Raw genomic sequence first — 12,897 nt, forward strand, 5'->3', positions numbered from 1 at the left:
GTATGAGCTCAGTTGATCCCAAGCTCATATACTTGAACTTCACTCCATGGTTCTTAATTATATGGCAGAATGTTACTTATGTCTCTGTCCTTCTATAGATAATTTACATTTTTATCCATAAAGGAAAAGCAATTACTGATTCCTTATAGTTTGGTTCAGTAAGTTTAATATTTTATTTTATTTTTTTTAATTAATAAATTTTATTTTTATATTCCCCATACAATTGCAAACTTGGAGAAAGACAAACTGCTGAGCAGTACTCTGCTGATTTCCCTGCTAGTAAATTTAAATTTGTTATATGCTTATTCAACAAGAAATGCTATTGGGAGCCGCGCTACTCATGTTGTCTGACAAAAGTCTGGGCATGGGGCAGATTTCTGAAAAATCAGGAATCTCGTTAGCTGACTCCAAGATTCTCTTCGTTTGTTTATGGCTAGTTTCTACCATTGCTAAAATACGCATTTAAAAGTAAAACTGCAAATACTGATCAATCACTGAATAACCAATTTGATGACAAATGGCACTGCATGATACAAATATTATGTTTTTTAATAAAATTTGCTGCCAAAAAAGTAGCAATTCAACATTTGGCTTTACATTAACAAAGTGAAAAACTTCTAGGAACAAAAGGCTGTAAAACATCTATCGGCCAAGTCTTTGATATAGAGATGTGGTCTCTTGAGGCAAGAGCTAATTGAAGAGGGAAATTCTTTTACTTTAAAGTTAAAGATAACAGTTGGGTGGCAGAGGTGAGCCAGGCTCCAAGTATAAGAAAATTCCTGATAAACCAGGAGAGGCCATAGTTGACTCCTGCTAAATTCTTCCTGTTTGTTTAGGGCTAATTCCCCTGGATGTGACTCTGTTAGAGTATGCATTCAAGTCAACAGCAATATTGTGACTGGTTGAGCTAGTAATCACGGCAGCACAAATAATGCATTCGGAAATGGTCAGTGTTACAACTACTGATATGTAACATATTGACCATTTTTGAGAATCAAAGGCTATAACCATCTCCCATCCTGCCCGTGATAAAATATTTGTAGTTCTGTAGAACAACAACCAGCAACCTTATGGAAGAGGAAATTGCCCCTTGATCTTAAAGTTAAATAGGAAACTAGGCTGACTAGATAAGTAGGGGAGTGATAGGTAGAAAACTCTTTTGAAGATTAGGAAACTTCCTCCCTTGATTGAGAGTTGGGGGCTAGGGAAGAGCCAGTGCAACTTGCCTGGCATTAATGCCCTCCAGGCCCTTGGTTCCTTAATATCAAATAAATATTAAAACAATATACTATAAATGATGATTTCTATATAAAAGCCTTCTGTTTTTTGCGTTAATCAATTAGTTATATGTTAGTCTAAACTTTATAGGTTAGTCAAAAAATAATCTCTTTGTCTCCCTTCCCCCAGGTAACTTCCTGCCCTTTGTTTCCTGTAGCCCATAGTTAATCGTTCACCATGGCAAACTTAGAAATGTTAGTTGCAGACACATAGGCTTTTTGCCAGTAGTACAATAACTGTTGGGTTGTTTAAAGTAAATAACTATCTTGAAAACATTTGTTTAGCAACTGTGCCTTCTTTAAGACAAAGAATAATAAATGTTATAACCTCTGCAGGATGGCAAACAGACCTTTGTCTGCTCTTGAAAAAAACATGTGATGATTGTTATCTTCCTACCTTAATGCATATGCTTGTGCACTCATGATTTGCTTAGTATAAATAAAGGACTGCTGAGACCCTCAGGAGAATGATGTCAGCACCCTGATCAAGTGTCTGCGGCTCATTTCCCCTTCCCCTTTCCTCGCAATTTCGCCGACGCTGTCCCATCCTTCAGGAACCACTGACACCCAGACTGCTGTGGCTGGCTCGCAACAAAATGCCACTAGGAAGAATAAAAGAAAATTCTAAAAATAAATTCCTGATTGTAGTGAATGAATCTGTTTGCAATGATGCTGATATTTTTGGGCACTCAGGCAGCTAGGTCTTCAGTCAAATATAGGATTTAAATACCACGCCACATAGATTCTCAGTGTCATAGGATTACAAGCTGTGTTGCTTGTCTACAAGTGTTTGGCTTTAGGAAGTTTTGCGAGGTGGTACGCTGATGTTTTTTGACTGGTGGATGTGCCGTTTGCCAGGTCGGAGGCAGGAATCATCGTGGACAAGGGCCAGGTGTCCGCACCTGAGGAGTGCCGCAGCTTCATGTCTGGCCGGCCCTCCCAGACTCCAGAGCAGTAAGTATCTGTGGGCCGAGCACTGTCCACTGGAGGAAATTCCATTTTTCTATTCTACTTGTTTGCTTGTTTTTCATTTCCTTTGCACTTTGCCTTGTTTCTGCCCTTTACCTCTCATTCCCAGCACCACTGATGTCTGCAAGGACAAATCACAAAGAACCAGTCTCATACCTACAGGAAGCCTCCTTCACTGCATTTCCCATTTCCAGTCTTTGCCCCACTTAAGCTTTTCATGCACACACCTGCAGATAATGAAAAATAATGTGTAACAGATGGGGTGGGATGTTATCTACTTAAAATCACTTACGACTTCTTAAATTTAAATGTATGAATGACTATCAGCATATTCAATAAAGATTTTCCTTTTTTTAAAAGATTGATTTATTTATGCATACAAGAACTGGGATAAAGGCCAGATGTGTGGGAGGATGAGAGGATTCACCGGAGACAGAACAGGGAGCAGAACAGGCAGATGTACTGAAATACATTGCTGAGGGGAGCAGCGGGTGAGACACGAGAGGTCTGTTGCACCATGTGGGTCACTTCCCTGGCTGGGGATCGAACTCATGCTGCACTGGCTGCTGATAGCTTGATAGTGCTGTGTCTTTAACACCTGTGCCACCAGGGAGGCCCCCCCCAATGAAAATTTTGTAACAATACGTAGGGCAAACTCTTTGTGCCCAGTTTTAGCTGAAACAGAACAGTCCATTTCACCTTTGTCTGGCCCTGATAACCATTGCAATGTCCTCTATTCTACTATCAATTTATTTTTATTTTTCAAATCACTAAATTTACTTGGAACTACAAAGACCTTGAATAGCAAAGACACTGCTGAGGGGAAAAAAAAATTGAACGAAAATGCAAGTATCAAGCTCCCCAACTTCAAAATGAACATTTAGATGATTCCCAAGTTTTCAGTGTTGACCCATAACACCTCAGTGAGCTTTCTACCTCTTTGCATCAACTTCTCAGTGTGCTGTTTCATTATCTCCTAGGGATAACTGCCTGGAGATTGTATTTCTCTGCCTTTGGTATAGATACAAATACAGGGATTTGGAAAGCTTATTACTAAACTACTTTCTAGAAAGTTGAGTTACTTTATCTCATCATTGGCAGGATGATAGTAACAGTTACTTTCTGTCTTTTCCCTTCAAGTCTTGGTTAATTTAATGAATGAAAATGGGAATCTCATTTCAATTAGTCTTTTTTTAAATTATTCATAGAGAGATTCAATTCTAAATACCTTTGGCCACTGTTCTTCCTCCTCTGGAATGTCCTAGCCAAGCACCCCTTTGGGACTACACCTGAGGGGAAAAAATCAGGTATTGTTTTAAAATAAACAACCATGTAAGAAAATAAAAAAGTTTAATTAAAAAAACCCTTTGGCAGTTTCCCACGTTTTAGTGAGTTGGTATGATTTTTTTTCTTACTTTTCAGTCTTCAGTTTATTTGACTTAAGAAAATGAAATAGGCCTCCGTGGTGGCGCAAAAGGTTAAAACACAACCTATGAAGCTATCCACAGCCACTGCAGCATGAGTTTGAGCCCCACCCAGGGAGCTACCCTCATGGCACAGCAGACCTCTCCTGACTCGCCCGCCCACTGCTCCCCTCAGCAGTGGATTTCAGTCAGTCTGCCTGTTCTGTTCCCCACTCTGCCTCTGGTGAATCCTCTCACCCCCTACACCTCTGCCTGTACCCCAGTTCTTGTATACATAAATAAATCTTTAAAAAAAAAGAATGAAATAATCCAACAATATAAATATAATTAAATGAGCAGTTGTGGGATGATACAGTCTATAGGTGTGGATATTGCATTTTATTCATTTATTTGCTCAATTATTTTTTGTGAGTTTATTTGGTGCCAAGAATCTTGCTATACTGGGGTGGCAGTAGAAAGTAAAATATGGTATTGCGAATGCCTTAGGAAATAGTAAAAAAAAAGTAGTTAAATATTTACTGACATTGTAAGTGCTTCCGCTATTATGACTCACATTGCAGATGAATACCTGCAATAATATTTAGTCTTTTTATTAACATTAAAAAAAGCAATCACCTCTGTTTGACAGCTGAGGCATGACGTGTTTTAGGAGGAGCTCAGAGACTCAACTTGGTCTCCCTCCTTCCACTCCTACTCGTTCTAATTCCCAGTTCATCAAAGATCACCCTGCATGACTTGCCTCAATGTCATTGGCAGGAGGTTGAAAAAAGTTAAGTGGATTTCACATGTGTTACCTGTTGATTCTTATCCTCTGATTGTTTACAGTGATGAACAAATGCAAGGGGCAAACCTGGGACGAAAAGATTTCTGGCGCAAGATGTTCAAATCCCAGAGTGCAGCAAGCGACACCAGCAGCCAGTCTGAGCAGGATACTTCTGAGTGCACCACTGCCCACTCAGGGACCACCTCTGACCGGCGTGCCCGTTCACGGTCCCGCAGAATTTCCCTCCGGAAGAAGCTTAAACTCCCCATAGGTAAAAGTATGTCTGTATTTATTTATGGGTTCTCTTACTATGTCCCATGTCCTCAATCAATTCACAACCAAAATAGCAATGCATGGTAGTGTAGAGAAGGGGAAAGCCTTCAAGTCACAAGTCATATGCTCACTTCATTCATTCATTCATATTCATCCTGTCATTCAGCAGATATTTCTCAAGTGCCTACTACATGCTTTAACTGTGTGCAAATAATATGCTAGGTGTTAGGGACTAAATGGTGCGCAAAATGGCACATGACTTTGCTGAACTCCCAGTCTACTAGAGGTGACAGTTACTAAAGTGAATAATCATGCAACCAAGTATAGTTGCAAACTATGAATTTTATGAAGGAAATGTACATAGTGTTGTGAAAGCATGCAACTATAAGCTCTAACCTAAGTGGATGGAGGAGGGAGGAATTGGGAAAGACTAGCTGGAGGAAGTGATATTAAAATGTACAGGGTGCTTAAAGAAAATAGGTAGGTGGTAGCAATTAAATGTGCACAGGTATTTGGAGGAGGGATGGAAAAGAGAAAACTGGCTATGGTAGATTGACAGAGACCAGAACACTGGGGCCTTTCAGGACAAGTTGACTCTTCATCCTATAGCTGAACATGGGGATAATATAAGAAAATAAACTTTTTCTGAAAGGTCATACTGTTTTCCGTAGGGACTGAACCAGTCTAAATTCCTATCAATACTGTATGAGGGTTCCTTTCAACCCACATCTTTGCCAACATTTGTTGTTTCTGTGGTTTGTTTGATATGTGTCATTCTTACAGGTGTGAGGTGGTATCTCATTGTTTTGATTTGCATTTCCTTGATGATAAGTGATGTCAAACTTTTTTTTCATGCAAAACAGTGTGAAAGTCCCTTAAATATTAAAAATAGATATGCCATATGACCCAGCAGTTCCATGCCTAGTTGTCTACCCAAAGAATGCAAAAACATTAATTCAAAGGGATATAGGCACTCCTGTATTCATTGCACAGCTATTTACAATACCCAGCTTATAGAAACTTCCTAAGTTCCTGACAATAGAGGAGTGGATTAAGAAGATGTGTTTTATGTACACAATGGAATACTAATCAACTATAAAAAAGATGAACTCTTCACTTGATCTTAGCCGAAAGGCCAAAAAGCGATAAGATGAACTCTTGTCATTTGTGACAGCATAGAAAGAACTAGAGAGAATCATGCTAATTAAACTAAATCAGAAGGAAAAAGACAAATGCCAGATAATTTCACTCATCTGTAGAATGTAGAGAAACAGTCCTCCCTAGTGGCGCAAGGGGTTAAGACACAACCTATGAAGCTATCCACAGCCATTGCAGTACGAGTTCGATCCCTGGCCAGGGAGCTACCCACATGGCGCAGCAGATCTCTCCTGACTCGCCCGCTGCTCCCTTCAGCAGTATATTTCAGTCAGTCTGCCTGTTCTGTTCCCCACTCTGTCTTTGGTGAATCTTCTCACCCCTCCACATTTCTAGCCTGTACCCTGGTTCTTGTATGCATAAATAAATAAATCTTAAAAAAAAGAATATAGAGAAACAAACAAAGCAAGCAACAAAACTAAGCCAAAACAAACTGTGGAAATATGACTACAGAATTAATGCTGCTGAAGTGGGGAGGCTAGTAGGGGAGGGAACAAGAGGGAGGGAGACCCAATGGTCTAGGGTAAAAGACTCTTGGTGCATTGGTGGTGGCTGTGATATGGTAACATACATCTGAGGAGGTAGGAACCTATTCCCCTAGATCATATACAGTGTTGAAAACTAATGTTAGCGCAATTAAAATTTTTTTTAAGGAAATAAAAGATCACTGTGTGGAAAACATTGGAGGAAACATCAGTGTATGAGGGAAACCAGTAGAAGGTTTTCTAGTCAAATGGATATAAGGGATGGTAGCTTGAAATGGCTGGTGATCACGCAGACAGAAAGAAGTGGATCTGAGAAATATTGAGTCGGCAAAGTCAACAGGACTTATTGGAACTTATGAAAGTTGTCAAAAGAACTGAATGGATTATAGTTTTATTCACCAAAGAGGCCTAGGGTCTTTTGTTTCTGTTCTTACTAACACTTGTAATTTTATAGTTTAACACGGAACATTTTGACTCAAAGCATATAGATTGAAAACAATTTGTTTTCACTTCTGTTGACATCAAGCCATGTAACTTTCATTGCTTGCTGGGGGCAGGCTGACAATTCTGTTTAGTCTATTTGGGAGCAAATTTCTATAATGGCCTAATTTTTTTTTTAATTATTAAATAGGAAACTGGCTGAAACGATCCTCCCTCTCTGGCCTGGCAGATGGTGTGGAGGACCTCCTGGACATCAGCTCCGTGGACCGCCTGTCTTTTATCAGGCAGAGCTCCAAGGTAAACAGGACATGACTTACGCAAAAGAATGTTGGAGTCATGGATAGAAAAAATGTTAGGACTGAGCAAGGCTAAACACCTGGAGGGGTCAAAAAAAGGGAAGAGTTGAAGAAACTCTTCAAGTCAAACAAATTTAGGAAACTGAAACGAGCAATGGAAACTAAAATGTCTTCATGGTAGGAATCACAGGAGGAAAGGAAAAGAAATGTTACAAAAAATTATATGAAATTATAATACAGATATAGCACTGTGATAGCTTTTATTTTCTAGTTATTTGAAGCTTTTAAAACACATATGAAATTCTTGAGCGCCCAGCTCCGATCCAAGAATTAGTAATTCTATAATAATTCCCTTTACACAAACACACACACGATTTATCTTTCTTCCACTACTTTTTATACCATCTGACTCATTCTACTGAAAAGGATTAACTCAGGAAGACCTTTAGGAATAGTGCTTCCTTGTAATACTTAAATATTGTAGTATCAAGAAATTTAAAAATATAATGATTCCCAGTGAAGTTCATTTCCTACCAGATTCCTCCTTGTGGACAATTTATGGCCTGATCACTATAATTTTTATCATAAAAATTATTTGTAAGCTAATTCAACTCATCAATCAGTTCAGTAAAGTGGCAGGATACAAAATCAACACGCAAAAGTCAGTAGCCTTCCTATACACAAACAATAAATCTGAAGAAGAAGAAATCAAAAAGACCATCCCTTTTGTTATTGAAACAAAAAAAATCAAATATTTGGGAATAAATCTAACAAAAGAGGTAAAGGACCTATACAAAGAAAACTATAAAACACTGTTAAAAGAAATAGAAGAAGACACAAAGAAATGGAGAGACATCCCCTGCTCATGGATTGGAAGAATAAACATTATTAAAATGGCCATCCTTCCAAAAGCAATATACAGATTCAATGCTATTCCAATCAAAATTTCAATGTCATTCTTCAAAGAAATAGAACAATTATTGATGAAATTCATATGGAATCACAAAAAACCCCGAATAGCCAAAGCTCTCCTGAAAAAAAAAGAAGGGAATGGAGGCATCAGACTCCCAGACTTCAAACTATACTACAAAGCCATAATCATCAAAACTGCATGGTATTGGAACAAGAACAGACATACAGACCAATGGAATCGAATAGAAAATCCAGAAATAAACCCACAGATTTATGGTCAACTAATCTTTGACAAAGGAGCAAAGACTATGCATTGGAGCAAAGAAAGTTTGTTCAATAAATGGTGCTGGGAAAACTGGGTCGCTACATGCAAAAGAATGAAGCTTGACCACCACCTCACACCATACACAAAAATCAACTCAAAATGGATTAAAGAACTAGACATAAGACCTGAAACCATAAAATATATAGAAGGAAATATAGGCAAAACACTACGTGATTTGCACATCAAAGACATCTTTACAGACACATCACCCAAAGCAGTGATAGTGAAGGCAAAGATAAACAGCTGGGACTATATCAAATTAAAGAGCTTTTGCACAGCAAAAGAGACAATAACAAAAACAAAGAGAAACCCCACCAACTGGGAGAACATTTTTGCACCCAACACTAATGATAAAGGACTGATCACAAAAATCTGCAAAGAGCTGATGAGACTCAACAACAACAAAGAAAATAATCCAGTCAAAAAATGGGCAGAAGAGCTTAAAAGAAACTTCTCTGAAGAGGAAATGCAAATGGCCAACAGGCATATGAAAAAATGTTCAACATCACTTGTCATCAGGGAAATGCAAATCAAAACTACCATGAGATACCATCTTACACCAGTGAGAATGACACATATTAAAAAAACTAGCAACAACAAATGTTGGCGAGGGTGTGGAGAAAAAGGAACTCTTCTGCACTGTTGGTGGGAGTGCAAACTGGTCCAACCACTGTGGAAAGCTGTGTGGAGATTTCTGGACCTACTAAACATAGAGCTTCCATATGACCCAGCAATTCCACTCCTAGGTATGTACCCAAAGGACACAGAAACATCAATTCCAAAGAACACCTGCACCCCTATGTTTATAGCAGCACTGTTTACAATAGCTAAGCTTTGGAAACAACCCAAATGCCCAAAAATAGATGACTGGATCAAGAAGATGTGGTACATATATACCATGGAATATTACTCAGCATTCAAAAAAGATAAACACATGCAATTTGCTGCAACATGGATGGCGCTGGAAGGGATCATGCTCAGCGAAATAAGCCAAAAAGAAAAAGAAAAATACCGGATGGTCTCACTCATAGCAGGAATCTAGAAAACTTAAATAATGGACCAGGAAAATGAATAACTATAAGAAAGTGAAAATCAAAATCAACAAAAAACTATGAACCAGAGACACTTTTAGGGGGGCGGGGGCGGGAGGGGAGGGATTGGGGTCAGAATGGGGGGCTGCAATTGTATGGGGAATATAACAATAAAATTTATAAAAAAAAAAAAATAAATAAATAAATAAAAAAAAAAATCTAGGATGGTAACCACTTTACTCTCTGTAAGAGTCTTAAATCAACACATTGTACATTTTAGATTTACACAATGTTTGTGTGAATTATATCTCCATAGAGCTGAAAAATGTGGAATAATGAATAAATAGGTATCAATCCAATTTTAATAAAATTACTGAAGGAAAAAAAAAAAAAATTATTTGTAAGTTATAATTTTTTATGTGTAAAAATTATAAGTTTTCTGCTTACATTTTTTCCTTTATTTTTTAAGATTTATTTTCATTTATGCATACAAGAACAGAGGTGTGGGGATGAGAGGATTTACCAGAGACAAAGAGGGGAGAGAACAGGCAGATCTACAGAAATACACTGCTGAGGGGAGCAGTGGGTGAGACAGGAGAGGTCTGCTGTGCCATGTGGGTAGCTCCCTGGCCAGGGATCGAACTCATGCTGCAGTGGCTGGTGATAACTTGATGGCACTGAGTCACCAGGGAGGCCCACATTGTTCATTTTTGAACCTCATTAAAACTATTTTTCTTCTGTTTTTAAAGTTAAGCTCTGCAATTGTAAGAAGATTATAACAACATTATAAAATATTTAAAAGATGTAATTCCTCCTTCACATTCTTTTTACTGAACTGTTGGCTAGCTATTCAAATCTGGGAGTGATATAGCTTCCTCATTTTGTTGAAAATTTTGAATACGGTAGGCAAAAGGGCAAGTTCACGTTTAATTCATAGAAAAAAGATGTTATTTGCACTTTAACTCTAGTGTACTTTTTATATTAATGTAGAGATTTGAAATCTTTTATTTATTCTGATTCTCAATTGTGTGGTACTATTTTAAAGGATCAATAGAGTTGCTTGTTCATGAATTTGAATTTGGACTTTAACAGAGTTAAACTCTATCTCAATTATGTTCATAGTGCCTGAGTATTTCACTTTCAGTCTATGACCAGGATCCTTCTGCAAATTATAGTTGTATGTGAGGTCATTTTGAACACATGGGAATAGACTATAATGACTTACTAACCAGATATCAATGTCAGAAGGACTGAACTAAACTTCATATATTAAATAACTTATTTTTCAAGGTAAATGTTAGTATAAACACAAAAGTTGCCTTTTAATTTAGTTATCTTCTTGCTTTCCTTTTTTCCTCAGGTCAAATTTACAAGTGCAGTGAAGCTTTCTGAAGGTGGGCCAGGGAGTGGAATGGAAAATGGAAGAGATGAAGAAGAGAGTTTCTTCAAGCGTCTTGGTAAATGTCATTCAGCCTGAGAATTACATACAAATTTTATCACAAATAACAACAATCTGCTTAGATAAAGTGGCCCATTTTCAATTTCCATTGATTTATATAACTCATTTTTTCCCATCTATGTACTGTACTACTATGTATAGTTTTTCTTTTGGTAATGGATTGAGTTTAGCAGACAATTATGGAAGTCCTAAGTTCCTCATTCCCTGGTAGGCATTGAGTTAACAAAGAATAAGAAACAACCTCTTTTATGGCTGTTCTTTTCTTTATTAGAATCTGAAGTTCTCAAGAACCTTCAAACATCCTTTTATACACCCACCTATCTACTTAAGGAATTCTGCACATTGAATCTTGACAGGTGGCCAGCCACCTTCTGAACACTTCTGCTGAGAGGGAGTTGATTACTTTACAAAGCAATCTGTTCCAGAACTAGACAGCTTTAATTGTTAGAAAGTCTTTCCTTATATCCTGAAGATATACTTATCCTTAATTTTGATTCATAGGTCCAAGTTATGCCATCTGTAGCCACATACCACAAACAAGAACACACACACACTTGCCCATATAAATACAACGCTAGTTTTACCTGTTTTTCATTTTAGTTATCTCTTTTGATCTAGCCTTTGCTGGTTAAGCATCATTGATTCCTGTTGTTTTATTTCCATGGAAAAGTTTCTAGATTCATCACTATCCTGATTCCATTTTACTGTCCGTTCTATTTTGATGATGTGCTTTACAAAATGTACAGCTTCAGAAGAAATGAAATATGTAACATTTAACTTTGATCAGTAGAGTAAATCATGTTAACTATTCAGTTCTAGGGATATAGCAGTGTATGAACACAATCTAAGATTGCCTTATCTGTTTTCACGTAATAGGGTTCATTTGTATGCATTTTGAATTAACTTTTGTCATTTTGGATTAACTCTCCTCCATGTGAATGAACATCATGGTATACTTTGATATAGTCATTAGTAATTCTTGGTCTGAAAACAAATAAAATATATAATTTCATTAGTTTGGGGGAGATGTTTAAGTCACTTGCCCAGGAAGAAATTCTGAATATTTCCTACTTTTCAATTGTGCTGTAAAGATCTATAGACAGAGATATACATATTTGCCTATTTTTGTCCAAGTTGTTGGTATTTTTACAGTCTATGACAAATATAAAGATGTAACTCCTAGATACTTCTAGCTGACTTTTATTAATTAACAAATTTGTGACTACACTTTTTCAGCCACTTAATTTACTGGCCATCAGCACTTTCCCAACTCATTATAATAATAGCATTAGACTTGAGACATTAGACCAAATAATCACCAATATGTTTATAACTCTATCAAAATGAGGAATGTAGCTTTTTTCAATATGATGTGTTCTTCCTGCAACTACAGAGGTTCCTATAATTATTTCTCTTATTTAGAATTTGATAATATATATTGTTATCTATTACTATTTTATCACAATGGAAGTTTTCCAATATAAGCAGCTTTTACTTACAGGATGAGATTTTTATGTCCTGGGCTCATAGATTTCTATTGCTCTCTTAAATGTAGTAAATATAAATCATTCTGTGAATCAAAGGATATACTTCTTGTTGAGAAATATTGTTTTTGATCATTTCTTTCTTTAATATTTTATTACACTTCTTAACCACATTGTTTCTGAAGTTGTATCCAAATGGCACTTCTTTTAGTAATATTGGACACATTTCTTTTAGAATGAGTCCTCTTGTTAAATAAATATTGAAAAAATAGTGACACATTTACTATTAATTCTTCCTTTAATAAAATCATGGCACCTGTTATTAATAAATTGATTAAATACAAATAGTATGTTAAGCATTCATCCTGTCTTATTTGTTATTTAATTTTCAAATTTAAGGCAATTAATATTTTTTTAATTTTTTAAAAAAATTAATTATTTTATATATTTTTACATCATTTTTCATTTTTGTACAATATATGTATTTTCATCTTGGTTATAGTCCCCATAAAATTCCCACCACCATTCACCTCTGAACTATCACCACGTTTCCGTTGTGCTCTTCCCACTCTTATTTTGATTCTACTCTCTTCTCCCTCCCCC

General features: G+C 36.8%; 1 protein-coding gene across 5 annotated transcripts in view; it reads left to right on the forward strand.

Annotated features, from left to right (window-relative positions):
* Nucleotides 1–12,897, forward strand: part of UNC80 (unc-80 homolog, NALCN channel complex subunit) — a gene marked incomplete at both ends in the record, with an annotated part of 189,003 nt that overhangs the window by 55,084 nt on the left and 121,022 nt on the right. For 3 of the 5 annotated variants that reach the window (XM_084242072.1, XM_084242075.1, XM_084242076.1), the window contains 4 exons: nucleotides 2,136–2,231; nucleotides 4,496–4,710; nucleotides 6,978–7,084; nucleotides 10,712–10,808. In XM_084242072.1, the coding sequence (XP_084098198.1) occupies nucleotides 2,136–2,231; nucleotides 4,496–4,710; nucleotides 6,978–7,084; nucleotides 10,712–10,808 (515 nt within the window). The remainder of the gene's footprint in view (nucleotides 1–2,135; nucleotides 2,232–4,495; nucleotides 4,711–6,977; nucleotides 7,085–10,711; nucleotides 10,809–12,897) is intronic. The other 2 variants (XM_084242073.1, XM_084242074.1) reach the window with 1 other exon arrangement.

Source organism: Talpa europaea (genome assembly GCF_964194135.1).
Source record: "Talpa europaea genome assembly, chromosome: 1".
In the NCBI taxonomy this organism is placed as follows: domain Eukaryota; kingdom Metazoa; phylum Chordata; class Mammalia; order Eulipotyphla; family Talpidae; genus Talpa; species Talpa europaea.